This window comes from Oryza brachyantha, chromosome 3 (assembly GCF_000231095.2).
Source record: "Oryza brachyantha chromosome 3, ObraRS2, whole genome shotgun sequence".
In the NCBI taxonomy this organism is placed as follows: Eukaryota; Viridiplantae; Streptophyta; class Magnoliopsida; order Poales; family Poaceae; genus Oryza; species Oryza brachyantha.
In genome coordinates this window covers 25290435-25308137 of record NC_023165.2, presented here as the reverse complement: position 1 = coordinate 25308137, position 17703 = coordinate 25290435, and the positions used below count along the sequence as shown (strand labels likewise).

Below are 17703 nucleotides of genomic sequence, written 5' to 3'. Positions count from 1 at the left end.
TCAGAATTTTCAAAGTTCAAGTCGAAATCCACGACTAGAGAGCAATAATTTTCTCAAGCGATTTAAATTCTTCGAAATGAAAAAAAAAAACAACACCCTCCTTTGTTCCATGGTGGACCTGAGTAAATCTCCAAAAGCTATTTTCTGAAAAGAAAGGAAAGAGATGGATATGAGCTTGTTGCTTTTTTTTTTTCAGAGATGAGGGTTTTTACTCGACCTCTAAATTCGGTTGGATATATGCAGTCATTTTTTAAAAATTCTAGGCTTAACCTAGGTTGAGAACTTATCCCTTTAAATAACCTAATCTGAAATTCATATCGTTATGACGATTTAAACTCGGGACCTTAGACGCTAGTCAGATCACGTTCGTTCGCTTGCACTGATCAACTTGTTGCATGTGCTCATGGTGCAGTGCAGCATGCAGCTGCATGCCTCTGCCGCTGTGTCTGTCTCGGGGAGGATAAGAACGGGCGGCGCGTCAGGTCGGCTTTGAATGGACGTACGTGGGGAGGGGAGGACGGCGACGGCGACGCTGACGAGCGTTCTCGCGGCTTCTTCATCCCGGCCTCCTCTGCCCAAAAATCTCCGCCTTTTCTCTTTTGGTTGTTTTTTGCGTCGCTGCACGCGGCCGCTCGCCACGCGCGCGTACTACGTGTGCGCGCTTGCTTTGCTTACTCGGTGAGACGGTGGCTCCTGAACCGGAAGAAGCATCCGGCGGCCGCTGCACCGCCCAGCTTCTCGACCCCTCCTCGTCTCGTCAGGCCATGAATAATAATATTTCCTCTCAGTACACAACGTGATGGAAATCATTTGGAGGGGATTATTTGTTTGGGGTGTTTTATGATTTGTAAATAAACAAATATATTTATAAATAAAAAATAATTTGTAAATAAAAATTATATATACGTATTTTAGCGGTTTGAAAACTAAGGCCGAAAAATAAACTTCAGTAAAGTACCTCTAAAATCAACAAAATTTAGAGCTGAAAATTCGGCTTCTAAGTATAAAAAGAAGATGAGACGTTAATATGTAGTTCTCTCAAGAGAAAAGGAGTTGGTCCGTCATTTGCTCAGTGGATTTGTTTTTACTGTTAGTATTGAAGTCTTAACTGAACAGGTATGAATTCTGAGAACTGTGGTTGGCAGTGGAAATCAGTGGCGAAGCTTGTCACAAACATTGTCAGGTCAGCACTATTAAACAATATAACTATGTTTATTAGAGATAAACAGTATGTTGCTAAGAAATTGTAGACTTGTGTAGGGGTCGGCTGATCCTACAAAAGAGCCTAGCCCCGTGCCCGGTGGAAATTCTAGTGCCTCAAAAGTCAAACATAGGTGTTATTATAGGGCTTTTTCGTAAAAAAACCAAACGATATATTTATAAATAAATAATCTAAAAATAAAAATGCCATATGTATATTTTTAGCGCCCTAAAAATCAAGGTTGAAAAATAAACTTTAGTAAAATAATTCAAATATTAACTCCAAATTTTAAATTAGAAATTTTAAATTTTAGCTTATAGGCATAAGTAGAAAGTGAAAAGATAGAGGTGATATACTGTGTGGTAAGACCCACGGCCCCGTTTATCGCCGTTCCATGACTAATTAGCGTACTTAGAACAGAGAAAGCTATTATTTTATGATTAACTAATTAATTATTATTGTAAACTAAAAAAAGTAATTTGATATTTTAAGAAACTTTTATATAATCTTTTGGAAAAAAAACACGTTTAGTAGTTAGGGGAGTGCTTGAAAATAAAAGGAGAAAAAAAAGCTCAGCGCTGACATTTGACGAACGCGTCCATGCATACATGTAGAATCAATCGTATCAGAAAAGTTGACGTCAGGATTGCTTTCGTTCGTACACTTTTACATGGAAAATACAATCAGAATAAATGGAAAGAATGGTATGTATTGACTCACACATAGGAAACAATCACATCAGGAATTTTACATCGGGTTTAGCTGTGGAAAATATACATATATTTACTTTCGTCTGTACACTTTTACATTAAAAATACAATCTTTCATCTTCCAAACAATCAGAACAAATGAAAAGAATGGTAAAAATCTTTTATCTTTTCTTTCCTGTAAAAATAATCCACCCGAAATTGCTAAAAAAAATGCAAGCCTGCACACTCTCATTTTTCTTAAAAAAAAATCACCGAAGGGACTTCACAAAATAGCTGAACCTGTTTATGTTTTCAATTTTGCAGTTAACAAACAATGCCATCAGTCTGTGTGGAGTGGTGCTGCAGTAGAAAGTGAAACTGAGAGTTCTGCCGGAGTAGCGGTGTTGGTTCCACGTCAGACAGGTCTATGTCAAGCATCAGCCGTGCTATATCATCCAATGATATAGGTATGCTGCAATTTCATTCAGTTTTGGCGTTAGAAAAATGGCTACCGTTTCGAATATTTTTAGGTTCACATCTTAATAGCAGTAATGAGCAGCTAATCATATTCATACCTTGAGTCGTCATCTAACAAGAACGAACTGTTTGGAGTAGTTATTGAGTCATCAGTGGCCATTGTTCTCATATTGCCAATGACCTGAAACCATTTTCATTCTTGTTATAAGGAAAAGAAACGCTCTATTGTTTTCTATTTCCACATTGTCATATGTAGGTCTTTTTTGGGAGGTGGGAAGTAGTGATATGTAGCTGAAAAGGGCATTATGCGTCATCATTGAGAAGTTAGCAACTTACCTCCTGAGATAGACCTTGTGCGCCGTATTTGTCATCCCAGAACATTGTTCCTATGCGATATATTTGGTTGATGCTCAAAACCTGTAAGTTGCAAAATGTTTCATACTTTACGGTTTTACATAAGTTCAAGAATTTAGTTATTTACTGGTCCTGTTCAGGGCTTACGGGGCAAAGCTCATTCCTGATCTCCTCCAAGTTTTTGTGTGCCTTCTGATGCAAAACCTGAATGCGTATTCACTTTTAGAAGGTAATCAAACAACTATATAACTAGAAAATAACTGCACGGCTTCAAATTTCAAGCATACCAGAAATCCAACTGCCTGCCTAATGTGCTGAAGTTCATCCCAAGATGTTCCTGCATACTGCATTATAACGATACATTTGGTCAAATACTTCCTTGCTTTTTTGCTCATTTGTCATCAAACCAAATTATTCACGAGTGTCACCTCACCTCTTCAGTTTTTACAGAGCACCACTGCTCTAATTCTTGTAAACCAGCCTTCAAAAATTCCCCATTGCTAAAGGAGCAGCATTCTCGACGGAGTAGCAAACTGAATGAGAGGGTAAGATTTTGTTACAGTCCAGAATCAACCAATCTGTTCCCTGTTTGCTAATGGACGTCTCATTTGACTTCGTGTACTCAAGCAGAGTTAACTGTAGTTACTTTACAAGGCATAGAGGTGGTGAGGTACCTATTGAAGAGTTGGACGTTCATAAAGGCAAATACTTGATTGAATGTTTTCCTTATTATCATCGGAGGTACCTAAAAAAGGAGAATTCATAAAGAAGATAAATTCATTAGTATACTCATGAATTGTTATGTATTTCCCTGATTTCCCTGATTGCAGGACAACTAAAAACAATTACTACCATACTCACATAATTATTGTTCATTGTTTCAAGTGTACAATTCAGGCACTTAACGATGCTTTGCCAATGCACACTTGATGTTTGCCTTGGTAATATGTTAGAATGTACGCTCTTCAATGACCCACGAGATGATCTCGTACGAACAGCTCTTGGAGCCTATGAAGATTGACAATCTGTTACAGAAACCATATTGCCTTGTATCCAGATTGGCATGGAAATCTCTGAGGTAAGTACCTGAATGCACATAATCAAGAACGGACTTATTTCTCTCTTCAGGTTATCTCTGATCACTCCATATATCTTCTCAACGTATGCTGTTAATTGTTGCTTGAAACGTAGTGCTGGGTATTTCGCTTCTACCATTGATGCGGTGTCAGGACTTCCAACCATTCCACTATATCCACTTGATATGCCTGATCCTAATGATGATGATCGAGCATTCTGACAGTGCAAATTTTGGGATGTAAGTTCATGTTTATGGTGTGAATATCACTTTGATCACTGATGTTGTGTGGATATCAGTAATTGACAAATCAGTACTAAAATATTTTTCAACTTGCAAGTTGCAATGCCAATTAAGAACCTTGATTTATGAAAGTATGGATGGAGAATTTACCTGCACCATCCTACTGAATAGGTTGCCTGTTGTGGTTCGGCTGCGATTTGATCCTTTAACTGCTGAACTGCTAGCTTTAAGAGTATTTTGTAATAGGTAGAGAAGAGTTGATGTGGTCGACAGCCAATAAGCCAGTTCTGTAGAACTTTCAGTGTTCTGTAATTACTCAAAAGATGAGTTACATGAGAGCTTGCTCACCAACTCTCTAATGTCACTGCAAAAGTAAAAGTTTATATAGTATGCGTTGAAGTAACAACCTCAATCGATGACCTAATTGTATGGATGATTCGGTCAAATATGTTAGTCTTCTCTGCTTCAAATGAGTGCCAGTGCAGGAGTGATTTGTACACAACGCATGCAACAGCTGGTCTTCCGTTGTAAAATCTCCTGTCTTCAGCCAGACTTTTGATCAGGGCATCATGATTTTCCTGTGAAAGAGGGAAGGAAAACCAAATTGAGAAAGAAAATCATTTTGAATGTGCATAATGCCTGTAACTAAGAACATGGAGCTTGTTTCTTGCACTGATATAAAAAAAATGAAGGCACCAAACATACTTGTTGTCGATCCGTCAGTGACTTCTGTTTGCTTAAATTCTTTATAGGAGGGACAACCACATCCTCCTGAAAAAAAATATAAACATCCATATAAAGTGTCCGACTGAGGTTTTTTATTCTCATGTTGGTTATTAGAGTTATAAAAAACACGTACATTGAGGATTTTACTTTCTTCTAGCTGACACCCACTCACAAGCCCCTGGAGATTTTTGATGTAAAATTTAGTGCAATCGTGTACTATACTTCAGAATCATCGATCTTATCAGATATGAAATGTGTTCTATTAATGTCAAATTGAAGGGATTATACCTCCACTGCTAATGGTTGAATCACTTCAGGAGTGGTTACTGCTTGAACAGCTCTAGAAGAATTGCTGCGGAGAAGTTGGTTTTCTGACTCCAAGATGGCAATCTTGCTTTCCAGACTATAAGAAACATTTATTATGTTTAATTATGAGGTCCACATGTAAAGTAGATAAGAATTGCAATAACGGTACAAACATTGCACAAATTTACCTCTCTATTTGTTTCAATATATCGTCATCTGCTGATGCAAGCAATGACTGTTGACGTAGGACCTGATTTTCGGATTCCAAGCTGGATAAATTTGTTTCAAGCCTGCACCATATATCATAAAGCCATGATTGGGTATGCTTTGTAATCTCTATGGGCCAATTTAGGTAAACCTTTAAAATCATTTATACCTTTCTATCATCTCTTGAAGTTGATTAAATTTGGAGTCCTTTTCTCGAATTTCCCTCAACAATTGATCAGACTCATTTTGAACCTCAAGAAGTCTCTTTTCAAGATCTTCAGCCTTTGTTCTAAATGTAACAAGTTCATCCTGGATGCAAACATAGATATGATAATTACTGTAAAGAAAACGGTGTGGGTCTTTATTTTGAGTAAAATTGTAGAGCTTATTGGGTATTATACCTCAAGTTCTTTGTTTTGACTATTCAGCAGCTCAACTTTAGCATTGTCTACCACCGGCACCTTTACTATCTTTGGAGGTGCCTGTTCAATTGCTAATTTTGCATCTTCTTTCTCCTTCAGTATTGCTGCGTGTGCTTCTGCAAGCTTTTCTTGCATTTCTTGCAACAAGGATTTCAAGTTTGCAATCTCTTGCCCCTTGGCTTCTTCAAGGTCAATCTGCCAGCATGAAAATATTTAGTAAACTCATTGCGGTCCAAGGACAGATAAAACTCTACAGTGACTTACCCTCAAGTGTTTCTCAACATCTAATCGCCATGTGAGTTCCTCAACTCTTTTTTCCAGTTTGTCTTTTGCTTCTTTTAGTGCGCCAGTCTCTCTTGCTTCCTGTTTACCATTTCAGATTTTTGTTGTTTACTTAACATTGCATTAAAACACACATGAATGTTGTCATTCAACTGTATAATTGGACAAACCATTCTGAGCTTCCGAAGTTCCTTTCTTGCAACACGTGCTCTCCATAAGCACTGAAGAATCAAAGAAGCTCCCTTTTGCTTTTTGTAATCAACATAAGCTTTGTGTTGGCGCCATCGAGTCTGAAAATAATGAAGCAGTTAATTGTTGTTGCTGCTTATGAAAGTTAATTTGGTGACATCATAATAGTGCTACAAACCTGGATTATAATGGAAGCTTTGGTCTCCCTTCGGAATCTGTGTTCATTGCAAGCTGCCATTGTGCGTAGTCCTGTCTGTATTACTATGGCTGACTCATACACTTGAAGATAAGTTCTCCTGGCAGAATGAGCACGTGCATGCTTCTGTATCCTGATTGAAGCAGCATCTCTTCTCAAGTGTTCAAACAACATTCTAGCTAGGCGTGCTGCAGGATTGAATAATTGTATGACGGTGCCAAGTCAGAACTTATTACTGATATTGAAGGCATGAATTACTAGAGGTACATCAGTGAAGAAATACCCCTCCAAAACTTCTGAGCTTGAATCGAGGCTTTTCTTAAGTTTATGAATTCCTTTCGAGTAAGATGTGTCTTTATACGTCTCTGGATAATCCGTGCAGCATTGGCCAATACTTCTGCTCTTCGAGCATCCAGCTCTGCCATCTGACCAGCTCTTAAGAATACCTTAGTTTTTCCTATCTGGTACAAAGAAAAGGTTACACGCAATGAGTTGCAAATATATATTGTTTGCATTGTTGTTATATTCCATTTTCACCTCTCACAAGTATCAAAGACTACCTGATATCCCTTCAAACCCATTTTATCACATATTGCTGCACAGGCTACCTTCTCATCAGAACTGTACAAGTATTATCATTTTAGAAGACCAAGGGAACATTTCATGGACATATTAAATAAGATTTTTTTCACATGTTTACATCACCTAATCTAGTTGATAACTGCAGTATTCCATACCTATCAACAAGCTCTGCTGCAAGCATTCCAAACCGATCGATGAACTCATCAAATGTCCTTTTTGTTGGATAGCCAGCACAACTTATCCGGATTGCTTCCAGAACACCCTGCACCATTAACCATTAATACACTGCAATTTCTGAATTTATTTTAGACAAAAAGACCTTTACAGTCTAGCTTTCACAGAAAGTAAAAAAGACATAAAAACAAGGCTTCTGGATAACAATTTGGAGAAAAATGTCAATCATACCCCACATCTCAATTGGTTCAGGACATTGAAGTTCTCAAAGATTCCTGGTTTAAGTACAGCATTGGGCTTCACACATCTAATGTAGTGTGGCTCTGTCGTACTGAGTGTTTCCATGAGAGATTGTAGTTGTTGCTGCACATATTGTGGTACAATGAAGAGTTACAGACAATCTCAAGGCTGATCATATAGCTCTAAATACAATGAGACACACCTTAAAGCGAGTACCGATGGAAGAGAATTTGGACTGCTTAGAGGTTTCCTCGGGTAATGGAGGAAAGAGATTTGCAACAAAAGGGCAACTTGAGGAATTAAGTAGAGCCTGATGTTCAGCCACCACATAGTCTTTGTTCTTGTCAAGAAACTGATCGGCTTGATATGTGACCTGTTTACTAGAACAACTGTTCAAAATATGTGATGGTAAATCTAAACATGATGCATCACATCTCACTGAATCATCACTTACATCTCCTGCATAGTGGTTGATTGTAAAGGCTGTCCGAGCAAGTTTGGGCTTGCTAAAGCGCTTATGTGCCTTATATGTTTGATACATCTTTTGGGCAAATGTTTCATGCGTGGACTTCGGAAACATGCTGCATGGATAGGCACATGTCATAGGGTAAACATGGAAACTTACAATTGGTGCTACTGAATGTTTTTGCTAGGAAAAACTACCCTGGTGTTACTTTTGATGGACAAAAACATAGGAAGTAATAATTTTACTGTTGCAGGTGTCACCATGTACATAAAATCTACATATAGAAATCCATTCTCGTGGAAAGATGACTAGTCATACCATGCTTCATCCAGTAGTGCAATTATTCCTCCAGGTTTCTGCACAGAATGGTCAGGTGTTATTGATCAGTAATTCAATACATACAAAATGCTCCTTGCAGGAGTCTTATCACTTCTGATTTCTGAACTTCTTAGGGAACTCACTTTCTCAATTAGATCCAGCACATCTTGATTGTCGACAAACTCCACATAGCTCCAGTCTATTTCCTCCCTTGTGTAGTCTTCTTGCTCCATCTTGAATACATGCTATAAGGGAAATTCACCAGTCTCAGTCATAAATATTCCGCAATAGTTTTTTTCTTAGATATTTTTTATCATCCTTAAAATGGTACAGGAGATACCACATTTTCTAGTGTCCTTAAAGCTTGGTACCTCCAGGTACTAGGGGCCTGTTTTGGGAAGCTTAAGATTCTGAGAAGCCGCTGGTGAGAAGCCAGCTTCTCAGAATCTGGAAAAGTTAGTTTCCCAGTTTCTGATTTTTGGTTCATTTTCTGGATTCTGCAACTCTAGATTCTCAGAAGCTGAGTGTTGTTTGGGAGAACTTCTGATTTATAAAGATTTTGTGAGAAGCTCCAGCTGCCAGAAGCTCCCCTAAACAGGCTCTAGGTATCTAGAGGTACCAAAATTTTACACTAAAAAATTAGTACCTCAAGTACTTTTTCTTAATATCTAGTAATTTAAAAGTATAGCTAACCTGGTTAAAGTGCTGCTGCAACTTCTCATTTGTTAAGTTGATACATAGTTGTTCGAAGCTGTCAAATAAGTATAGTGGGATTCATCTTTCAGGTATTAAGAAACAAAACCAATAGTATACTTGCATAATTGCTAAACTAGTCTGCTGACTAACCTGTTAATCTTGAAACTCTCAAATCCATATATATCAAGCACTCCTATTATATTGGTTGCATCTGGATCTTGACCGATTGAATTGTTAATCTTGTCCACAATCCTGTTAACTCAGATAAGAAGCTCCTTTGTCACATTGAGATCTGGACGTAACAGGAGGTAATATATCTGACAAGGTAAGAGTAATAACTCTTGCTATTTCACCACTGATGAATATGATATACCTTCATTCTTACCAGTCAAACAGCCGTGAATACACAGTCTTTGCTAAGGCGTCACGACTCAGTGCGGCAGAATCTGGATCAAGTGGCTTTGTGATATTTCCATCAGGTGTTACAATAATGCGTTCACACAGTGAGTCTTGAAGAGCCTTCTCATCGCACCTAAAATATATTTTATAATTGATTACACCAGAAATATGTATGCAGAATAAATCACCGGGAAGGATTTAACATACATTAGAAGTTCTGCTACTGTTTTCAGGTGATAGACTGATTTCTCATCCCTCAACTTTGACGAATCAATTTCTTGCCCTTTGGAAAAATCAATGTTTCCTAGATGAAGGATCGCTGCTACTACTCTAAAGATTGCATCCTAGAGCAGTTAAAACGATGAATCAGTTATAGCATCTACAACTTATTTAGTACTTTAGTCCATACAAGGAGATATTAGAAAGCTCTATGAAGTACCTGTTCTTCTTGACCAATGCCAACAACATCCATAGCATTTCTGGTTTCTACATACTCTCTTGCATCATCCACATTAGCTACTTCATAGCAGTTTGTTTGGTTCAAATAATGAAATGATCTTGGATCTCCCACTTTAAACTTTTTTACATCCTGAAATCAGTTCGACATTCAGAAGTAATTATTCTCTGGGCACATTAAGCATGCAAATGATAGAGGTAGTATTTAAGTGCATTTTGAGAATTACCTCCGGTGGTGCAGAACATAGCATGTAAAAGCAATGGTAGTTCCTTTCAGGATCAGAGACCTGGCATACTCGTGATCTTTCAAGGAGGTACGTACGAACAGCAGCCCCAGATATCTTTCCATATTTATCAAATTGGATTTCAACAAACTTACCGAATCGACTGAAAAATTCAACATATAAAGTATGGAAACTATAAAGTATGAATTGCCACAGAATATTTGTAGTTGCTGATTCAAAAGTTCACCTGGAGTTGTTGTTCTTCACTGTCTTTGCATTTCCAAATGCTTCCAGTACTGGGTTAGACTATATGCATTGCACAAGAATCAATAGAGTGAGTAGGGATCTTCTAAAAGAGATAGTGAGAACATACAAGATGAAGAAAAATGTTGAGTTTTCCATACCTCTAAAACCTGTTGTTCAACCGTCCGGCCTTCTGTTCCAGACCTTCCTCCCATGAATGCAAGATACCTCATGAGCATCTTGGTCGTCTCTGTCTTACCAGCACCACTCTCACCGCTCACCAATATCGATTGGCTCCCTTGTTCATTGATCATTGCCCTGATATTAATGTCATCACAAGGAAGAAAGAACATCAGTCACAGGCTAAGAATTCAAGAATGGCAGAGTCCACAGATCACCAAAAAGGCATGATCAGGACACACCTGTAACAAGCATCTCCGATCGCAAACAGATGGGGGCTGAGCTCACCAAATGCAGCACCTTTGTACTGCTCCATCATGTGCACATCATACAGATGAGGCAGCCTTTGGAAAGGGTTGACTGCAATCAAGATATTGCCGGTGTATGTCTGTCGGATATATTTTCATGGTAAAATGAAAGATGGCTAAGCGCTAAGCTCAAATCATTCTTGACAAAAGTACAAAAAAAAATCAAGATGGAGAATTCTAAATGACAAACACTCACATATATCTCGTTAATGCCGTACCGACAAGCAAGGTTATGCAATACTCCTGGTTCATGAAGGTAAGCCAGCTTCGTCATGTCGTCCACTCCTGCAGGTGGCGCTTCCGTGTCTTTGGGGTATATGCTTGCGAGGCTCGCCACAATCTGCCCACAAAAAGCAACGGAAACCAAAAGCTTCTTCAGTAGAGCAGTTCCATTCAGGCAATTCTACAAACAGCTAGCGCGCACTGTTCAACTGCAACTACGATTTCGCTACAGTTTGCTTCGAGCTCTGCAATACTCAGGGACGTCGACGAAAGAAACGATCGGTAATCAGGCAAACGCTGCACGAACCGTCTTGCCATTGGTGGTGTCGATGGTGGCGTCGCCGCCCCTGATCTCCACGACCTCCCCGTCGATCCAGGCGTCGTCGGGATCCTCCGCCCAGACACGCGACCCGACGATGATGTTCACCGGCGTCCCCTGCCCAACAAAACAACCACCGGACCCAAATTCAACCACCCAAAACCCAAACAGCATATCGATATCACATTATCGCTAGCTACAAAATGAACCAGCTTGCGCGGCTGACCATTCCGACGACGTTGCTCAGCCTCAGCAGCTGGATCGCCGCCGCGCGCGGGGCATGCAAAAGCTAGCAAGCAACCGATCAATTCTTGGCGCCGGCCGGCCACGGCAGGCGGTCGAGGTTGCCGCGAATGCGCAGGCGGGCAGCTCGAAAGGGAGGGTGGCAGATGAGCTGAGCTGAGCGGAGAGGGAGAGGAGGAGAGACGAAAAGGAGGGAGGAGTATACATGGTGATGGTGGATTGGTGGTGGTGCAAAAGGAGTGGGGTGGCGGTCGCGGGGTGTGAGCTGGTTCGAGCTCCCTTTCGGTGGGAGAAAAGAAGCTCGGATTGCTACCGCCACCTAAATTAAATTAAACCCCTTTTTATCTCTCTCTCTCTCTCTGCCAGGGAAGAAACCATCCACGTGTGAATTAGGTGTTAATTGGGATAAGGGATTTATTTTTAGTCCCTTGTCTCATTGAATGTTTGGACGTTTATTATAAATAGTAAACGTAGAGTATTAATAAAACTCATCCATAATCTTGGACTAATTCGCAAGACGAATTTATTGAGTCTAATTAATCCATGATTAGCCTATGTGATGCTACAGTAAACATGCTCTAATTATGGATTAATTAGGCTTAAAAAATTTGTCTCGCAGATTACCACTCATTTATGAAATTAGTTTTTTTATTAGTCTATGTTTAATACTTCAAATTAGTGTCTAAACATCTGATGTGATATGGAGCTAAAAAATTTAGCCCCATCTAAACAACCCCTTAGTCTGATCTGGAATTCGTTTTTTTTCTTTTTCCTTTTGATTTGAAAAGCTGTCTGATTAAGACTTTCAGGTCAGAAATCAAGGGGGAAAGGATACTGTCAGCAGTCAAAATAAGATTTTTTTTATAATTCGAATCGACTTTTGTTAGGATTGTTTTCGAAATGTAGGGCCAGGAAGGACAGGCAGTATGATCATCGGGGAAAAGATTCTGTCAACAGTCAAATAGAGTATCAAAATTTAAAATTCAGAATCGGGTTCGATTAGGAGGATTTATATTCCAAATGCAGGGCCAACAACTCAACAAGACAGATGTGTAGACTGCGTTCGGATGGGCCTGACGGTGGCTGAATCTATGCGTGGGCCGAGTATGGGCCTGGACTACGAGCAGGCCGCAGAAGAGCTGCACAGACGAGTTCTGTTGGAATTTGAGCCAGCCAGCAATACTATGAAATCTTCAGTTAAGATTAACTTTAAAAACATGATAAATACATGATCTGGACATATAATCCCTTGGAACATGATCAGATGCCCACATTTTGATCGAGAATTCGAGGTGCAAATTCTTTATTCAGATCATTTGACTACATGGCAACCGAAATCAAGACAGGAGGAGAAAAATGCACTCGCTACGCCTTCTCTCTATAAAGCCCCCAAACCATGGACACACAATCTGCACAGCACAACGATGGAGACGTTTTCATGGCTCGAACACCATGTTTTCAGCCTCCCTCTTGATCGAATCGAAGAGGACAGATGACAGGTAGCGCTCTCCAAAGCTGGGGAAGACGACCTGCAAACAAGCACGGCCGATGGGCGGCGATGAGCATGTCAGAACAGACAATCTAGCGGTGTTTGTTAGGCTGCAAAGCCATCGTTGATCACGGACAGCTGCAAGAAACGGGCTTCTGATTTCTGAAGATGGCAACTTACAACTATGAGCTTCCCTTTGTTCTCGGGCCGCTGTGCGACCCTGATGGCAGCAACTGCAGCAGCACCAGACGAAATCCCAACCTGAAAAATAGTTTGTCATGTTTCATGAGATTGTTACACCATATTTGATACGGGACTAGAGAGAAGAGTTGAGTGGATTCTTGAGGGGTACTGAGCTCACCAGCAGCCCTTCTTTCAGCGCCAGCTGCTTCGCCATGCTGATGGCTTCATCGCTCGAGACCTACCGGAGTAAAATGCAAGAAATTGTTCAGGTCAATGGAGTAATCACATTCAAGTATTTTCTGTATCCATCCACAAACAACGGCTAAGTTCTAACATTAGGATTGGCAAACAGTTCATCAGGTTAACTGAGTATTCAACATGGTTGTAAGACCGAGATGGTTTTTATATGAAGGTCTTGTAGCAGGTTTAGCGACACAAATTACATTGCCTCTGTTTATACAGATATATAAGCAATACAAAATCTTTTTCATATAATCAGTGGACTGTAACAAAAAAAAATGGGTTTAGTTGCTTACTTGGATCACTTCGTCCAGTAAATTAATATCAAGTACACCAGGAATAAAACCAGCACCGATACCTTGGATTTTGTGCGGACCTGAAAACAAAAATGTGGAGCAGTGAGTTCAATAGAATCAATACAGCTAAGTTAATACACCAAATGGGTGAACCATCTTGCCATCCACACCGTGCACACTGCACCCTATGTTCCAAAGCATTTTTAGCAAACCATAGCTTGATAGCTAGGTGTGACAAATAGTACCAGCGTTACTACTACTACTAGTAGGATAATCCCCTAATGCAAGTCATGCAACTCCAGCTATACAATGTGGATTTCCCAACAATATAAAAATGAGTATAACAAGGGCAGAGGGAGCAGTATCTCACCAGGCCTTCCTCCAGATAAAACGGCACTCTCTGCTGGTTCCACACCATAGATCTTTAATACAAAATTAATACACAACTAAGTCACCATCACATATACAGGAAACTGTAAAAACATGTAAACCATGCATATTAGTTACCTTGATCTCAGAGTTTTGTTCCTTGAGGTACTTTCCTGTTCCGGTTACTGTGCCGCCGGTTCCAATGCCAGAGATAAGGATATCAACTTTCCCCGCAGTGGCCTTCCAGATCTCAGGTCCAGTTGTCTCATAGTGGATCTGACAATAGTCCAGAAAACAAAACAGTAATTACAACTGTGTCTTTCTAGCAAGGGTAATACTATATTAGAGATTTAGCACCTTAGGATTTGCAGGGTTCTCAAATTGTTGAAGAATGTAAGAGTTAGGCATCTTTGCTGCCAACTCATCTGCCTTCTGGATTGCGCCTTTCATGCCAAGAAGTGGATCAGTGAGGACCAACTCGGCACCAAAGGCCTTAAGTATGATCCTCCTCTCCATGCTCATGGAAGCCGGCATTGTCAGGATTAGCTTGTAGCCCTTGGCAGCAGCCATGAAAGCAAGCCCAATGCCAGTATTTCCACTAGTAGGTTCAATCAAAACACTCTATAGGAAAAGGAGGATCAGTCAGAGAATACAGTCAAATATATCCCGGTCCAAAAAAATGTCGGATATACATGCATGTTTGTACAAATCCATGACATCACCATTTCTTGTGGAAAAGATAAAATAGATGCATGATGAATTCAAATATATCTAATATTATGTTTTCTCCCTTAAATGACAGGTCTTAAATACAGTTATTTCTAGCAGTAAGGTGCTCCCTCTAGTCAAATATATTCTAATCTGAATTGTTAGCATCATTGACTCCAGTATATTCTAATCTGACAGTTGATTCATGCTTTCAATCTCACCTTTCCTGGAGTGATGAGACCCTTCTCTTCAGCATCAGTAATCATGCTATAACCAATCCTGCAAATCATTGCCACCAGAACACAAATTAAGTAAAGCACAAAATTATCAGTCGAAGGGGACAAACAGAGGCACTTGATACCTATCCTTGACACTGGAGCAGGGCTCCATGATCTCAAGCTTGGCAGCAATTTGAGCCTCACATCCATCCACCACCTTGTTGAGGTACACTAGTGGAGTCTTGCCGATCAGCTGGCATATCCCAAAGAAGCAAAAAATTAGTATCATCAAAGACGAGCTGAATCAGACGACGGCTAATCATAAGCATAAAAATGACTTCTTTTTTTTTCTACATACTGCAGTCACATCGCTCGCAATAGATGGGCCTGATTCCGCCATTGCCTAATCTCTCTGCAAGAAAGCAACAACAATCAGTGAAATTAGAAGGATAACGGTAAAACATCCGCACCCCCTCTGAACTGGACTGAACCCTAATTCTCGCACCGATCACCAAATGCTACTGGATTCAAAGTACGAGGTTCAGATCTATGGAAAATCGAGCGGATCATTTCACTCGCGTGGACACGAAGAACAGCACAGGCGTGTTGTTAAAACACGTCGAGGTCTACCACAATCCACGACTCCACCAGAATCGAACAAAGAACACAGCGGGGTATAAACAGAAAGGGAAGAAATCCAAGCAAGCGTTTCGACGCTCTGGATTGGACAAACGAAATGGCAAAGAACCTTTTTCTGATGAATTGCGCAAGATTGGAGGCGAAAAGAAAGGGAAAAGGAGGAGTTTTTCGTGGCACCAACCACTCCCCGCCGCCGCCCGTGTGAGGAAAGGCGGATGGATCAAGAAACTGCGGAGAGAAAATGGAGACGAACAAGGGAACACGATGTGGAGCACCTTGTAGCGGCCGCGTCGTCCCCTGATGCGCTTTATGTACTGCTGCTGCTGCTCTACTTGTCAGTTTTGTTGTCACTAGCATGTCCCTCTCTCCTCTAATCAACTCCACTACTGTAATGAGTGTAGACAGGTGGACAGAGAAATTTTTTATTCTTTAAATTAAAAAAACTAAACTCTATCGTAATTTATTTTTACACCTGAAAATTTCATCATGCCAGCTAAACTGAAATGATAGAAATCCTTAATACGTCAACTCTTATGAGCAATAATTCTGAAAATTTCATCATGCCAGCTAAACTGAAATGATAAAATCCTTAATACGTCAACTCTTATGAGCAATAATTCCAGTACAGTTTAGTTTTAAAATTAAAAAATTAAGAAATAAAAAAGACAGGTATAGTGCAAATTTTCTATCCTCCGTTTCACAATATAAAACTTTATAGTCTTATCTAGATTGGATGCTTCGCCGCAACTGGGTCGCTCGTGTCGCCGTCTGCTCAGTCGCACCGTAGGTTAGAGTTCGAGAGACCAACTAGGTCTGATTCGACCAAACACAATCAACATAACGGGTTGGCCACCGAGATCAATCTCATCATTTTTTAAATTTTTGACTCTGAAATTAATAAAACTAGTTATCGTGCACGTGCAAGGCATGATGAGACTATTATAAATTAAATTGAAAACACACACACTTTAATTTGCAACGTTACAAGAGGACATAATTTTTTATATTTTATATACCATACTAATAATGGTAGTAGAAAAATATAATCCTAAGCTCTAGAATATTTCTAAAAAAAATTAACTTCATGAGTAAAACAAACTGCAACGGAAGTTGGAGTGTTGGACTAATGATTGAGCATTCACTTAAACACCTTCTTGTAAAAAAATAAATTGTTGCTAATTGTTTAAGACGAAATCAAATAGTAAAGTGGAAGGGGAAGAGATCCAACCAAAACAAAGAAATTTTTGGTGCCGGCACCGGTCGGGAGAGCGGGCGCGGTGGCGATGGCCTGCGCTGGGGCGCCGAAGGTGGGCGTCGGCCGGTCGGAGTGGGGCGGGCGACGGCAGGAAGCGGTGGCGGCGGCCTGCGTTGGGGCGCCAGCCAGTCGGAGGTTGGGGGCAGTCGCCGACCAGTGGGGGGCAGACACCGGTACCGGGGCCGGCTAGGGGAGCGGGCACGGTGGCAGCTTGTGCCGGACTGCGCTGGATGGCTTGCTGGCATCCGGGAGAGCGTCGCGATTTTAGTGGAGTCAGGAGCGATTTGGGTGGAGGAGTCATAGGAGGAGTCAGAGGAGGAATTTGAGGTGATTTTGGTGGAGCAGTCAGGGGGTGTATCATATGTAGGATTGCAAGAGAGAGTTATTTCAGATCGTCCTGGGCCATTGAAACGTACATCTAACGGTGGAAATCATGTGTATATTTGTTGGTGTGGTCATAAAAAAATTATAACTCCTCCTTTTTATATTAGTATAGACAATGGCCGGAGTGCTTACCAGCTAATTATCACATTTTTGTGGTGTCCTGCAGCAAATTCATGATCTTACGATGTCCACCGGCTAATTACACGTTTTTTCGATGTTACGTAGTAAATTTTGCCTTGTTTTTATCGGTTTTGTTGACAAATAGGTCATTTTCGCATACTTATTTATTTCAAAACTAATCCGTGTTCAAAACTTTAAAAAAAATAGGACTTCAGGTCAGCGTCAATGTAAAATACGCTGACCGTGAACATTGAAACGCCAAGACCATCGGCGCTGAGCTCTTGCTAGTGTGGAGGCCGAGGCAGCCAGCTAGCCAACGTGGCATAGACCTTGGCCATCTCGGTTTGTCCATCTGGCAGTGTTGC

At 40.5% G+C, this 17703-nt stretch overlaps 2 protein-coding genes across 4 annotated transcripts; both read right to left on the bottom strand.

The window, feature by feature from the left end:
• Positions 1 to 1922: 1922 nt before the first annotated feature.
• Positions 1923 to 11368, bottom strand: LOC102717050 (myosin-12). Its single transcript, XM_015834581.1, has 39 exons — positions 11183 to 11368; positions 10850 to 10993; positions 10588 to 10733; positions 10327 to 10483; positions 10170 to 10228; positions 9926 to 10085; positions 9682 to 9831; positions 9450 to 9586; positions 9229 to 9375; positions 8994 to 9095; positions 8841 to 8898; positions 8291 to 8392; positions 8148 to 8185; positions 7818 to 7944; positions 7566 to 7736; positions 7355 to 7486; positions 7105 to 7211; positions 6928 to 6988; positions 6651 to 6828; positions 6350 to 6555; positions 6153 to 6272; positions 5965 to 6063; positions 5680 to 5895; positions 5448 to 5587; positions 5260 to 5361; positions 5054 to 5168; positions 4899 to 4943; positions 4745 to 4810; positions 4447 to 4617; positions 4190 to 4345; positions 3808 to 4014; positions 3583 to 3729; positions 3396 to 3466; positions 3155 to 3254; positions 3009 to 3065; positions 2869 to 2925; positions 2704 to 2784; positions 2466 to 2548; positions 1923 to 2362 (listed from the first exon to the last, which is right to left on the bottom strand). Exons 1-39 carry the CDS (start codon positions 11366 to 11368, stop codon positions 2215 to 2217), a joined length of 4749 nt encoding a protein of 1582 aa, XP_015690067.1. The 3' UTR covers positions 1923 to 2214.
• Positions 11369 to 12620: 1252 nt separating this feature from the next.
• Positions 12621 to 15890, bottom strand: LOC102716388 (cysteine synthase). 3 transcript variants are annotated; one of them, XM_006650518.3, is made up of 11 exons: positions 15855 to 15890; positions 15299 to 15352; positions 15084 to 15193; positions 14944 to 15001; positions 14372 to 14635; positions 14153 to 14290; positions 14016 to 14067; positions 13646 to 13725; positions 13288 to 13347; positions 13107 to 13187; positions 12621 to 12966 (listed from the first exon to the last, which is right to left on the bottom strand). In XM_006650518.3, exons 2-11 carry the CDS (start codon positions 15338 to 15340, stop codon positions 12874 to 12876), a joined length of 978 nt encoding a protein of 325 aa, XP_006650581.1. In that variant the 5' UTR covers positions 15341 to 15352; positions 15855 to 15890; the 3' UTR covers positions 12621 to 12873. The 3 variants fall into 3 exon arrangements, with proteins under 3 accessions (XP_006650581.1, XP_006650580.1, XP_006650579.1); XM_006650517.2 differs by lacking the exon at positions 15855 to 15890 and adding an exon at positions 15761 to 15850; XM_006650516.3 differs by lacking the exon at positions 15855 to 15890 and adding an exon at positions 15689 to 15829.
• Between the last annotated feature and the right edge of the window lie 1813 nt (positions 15891 to 17703).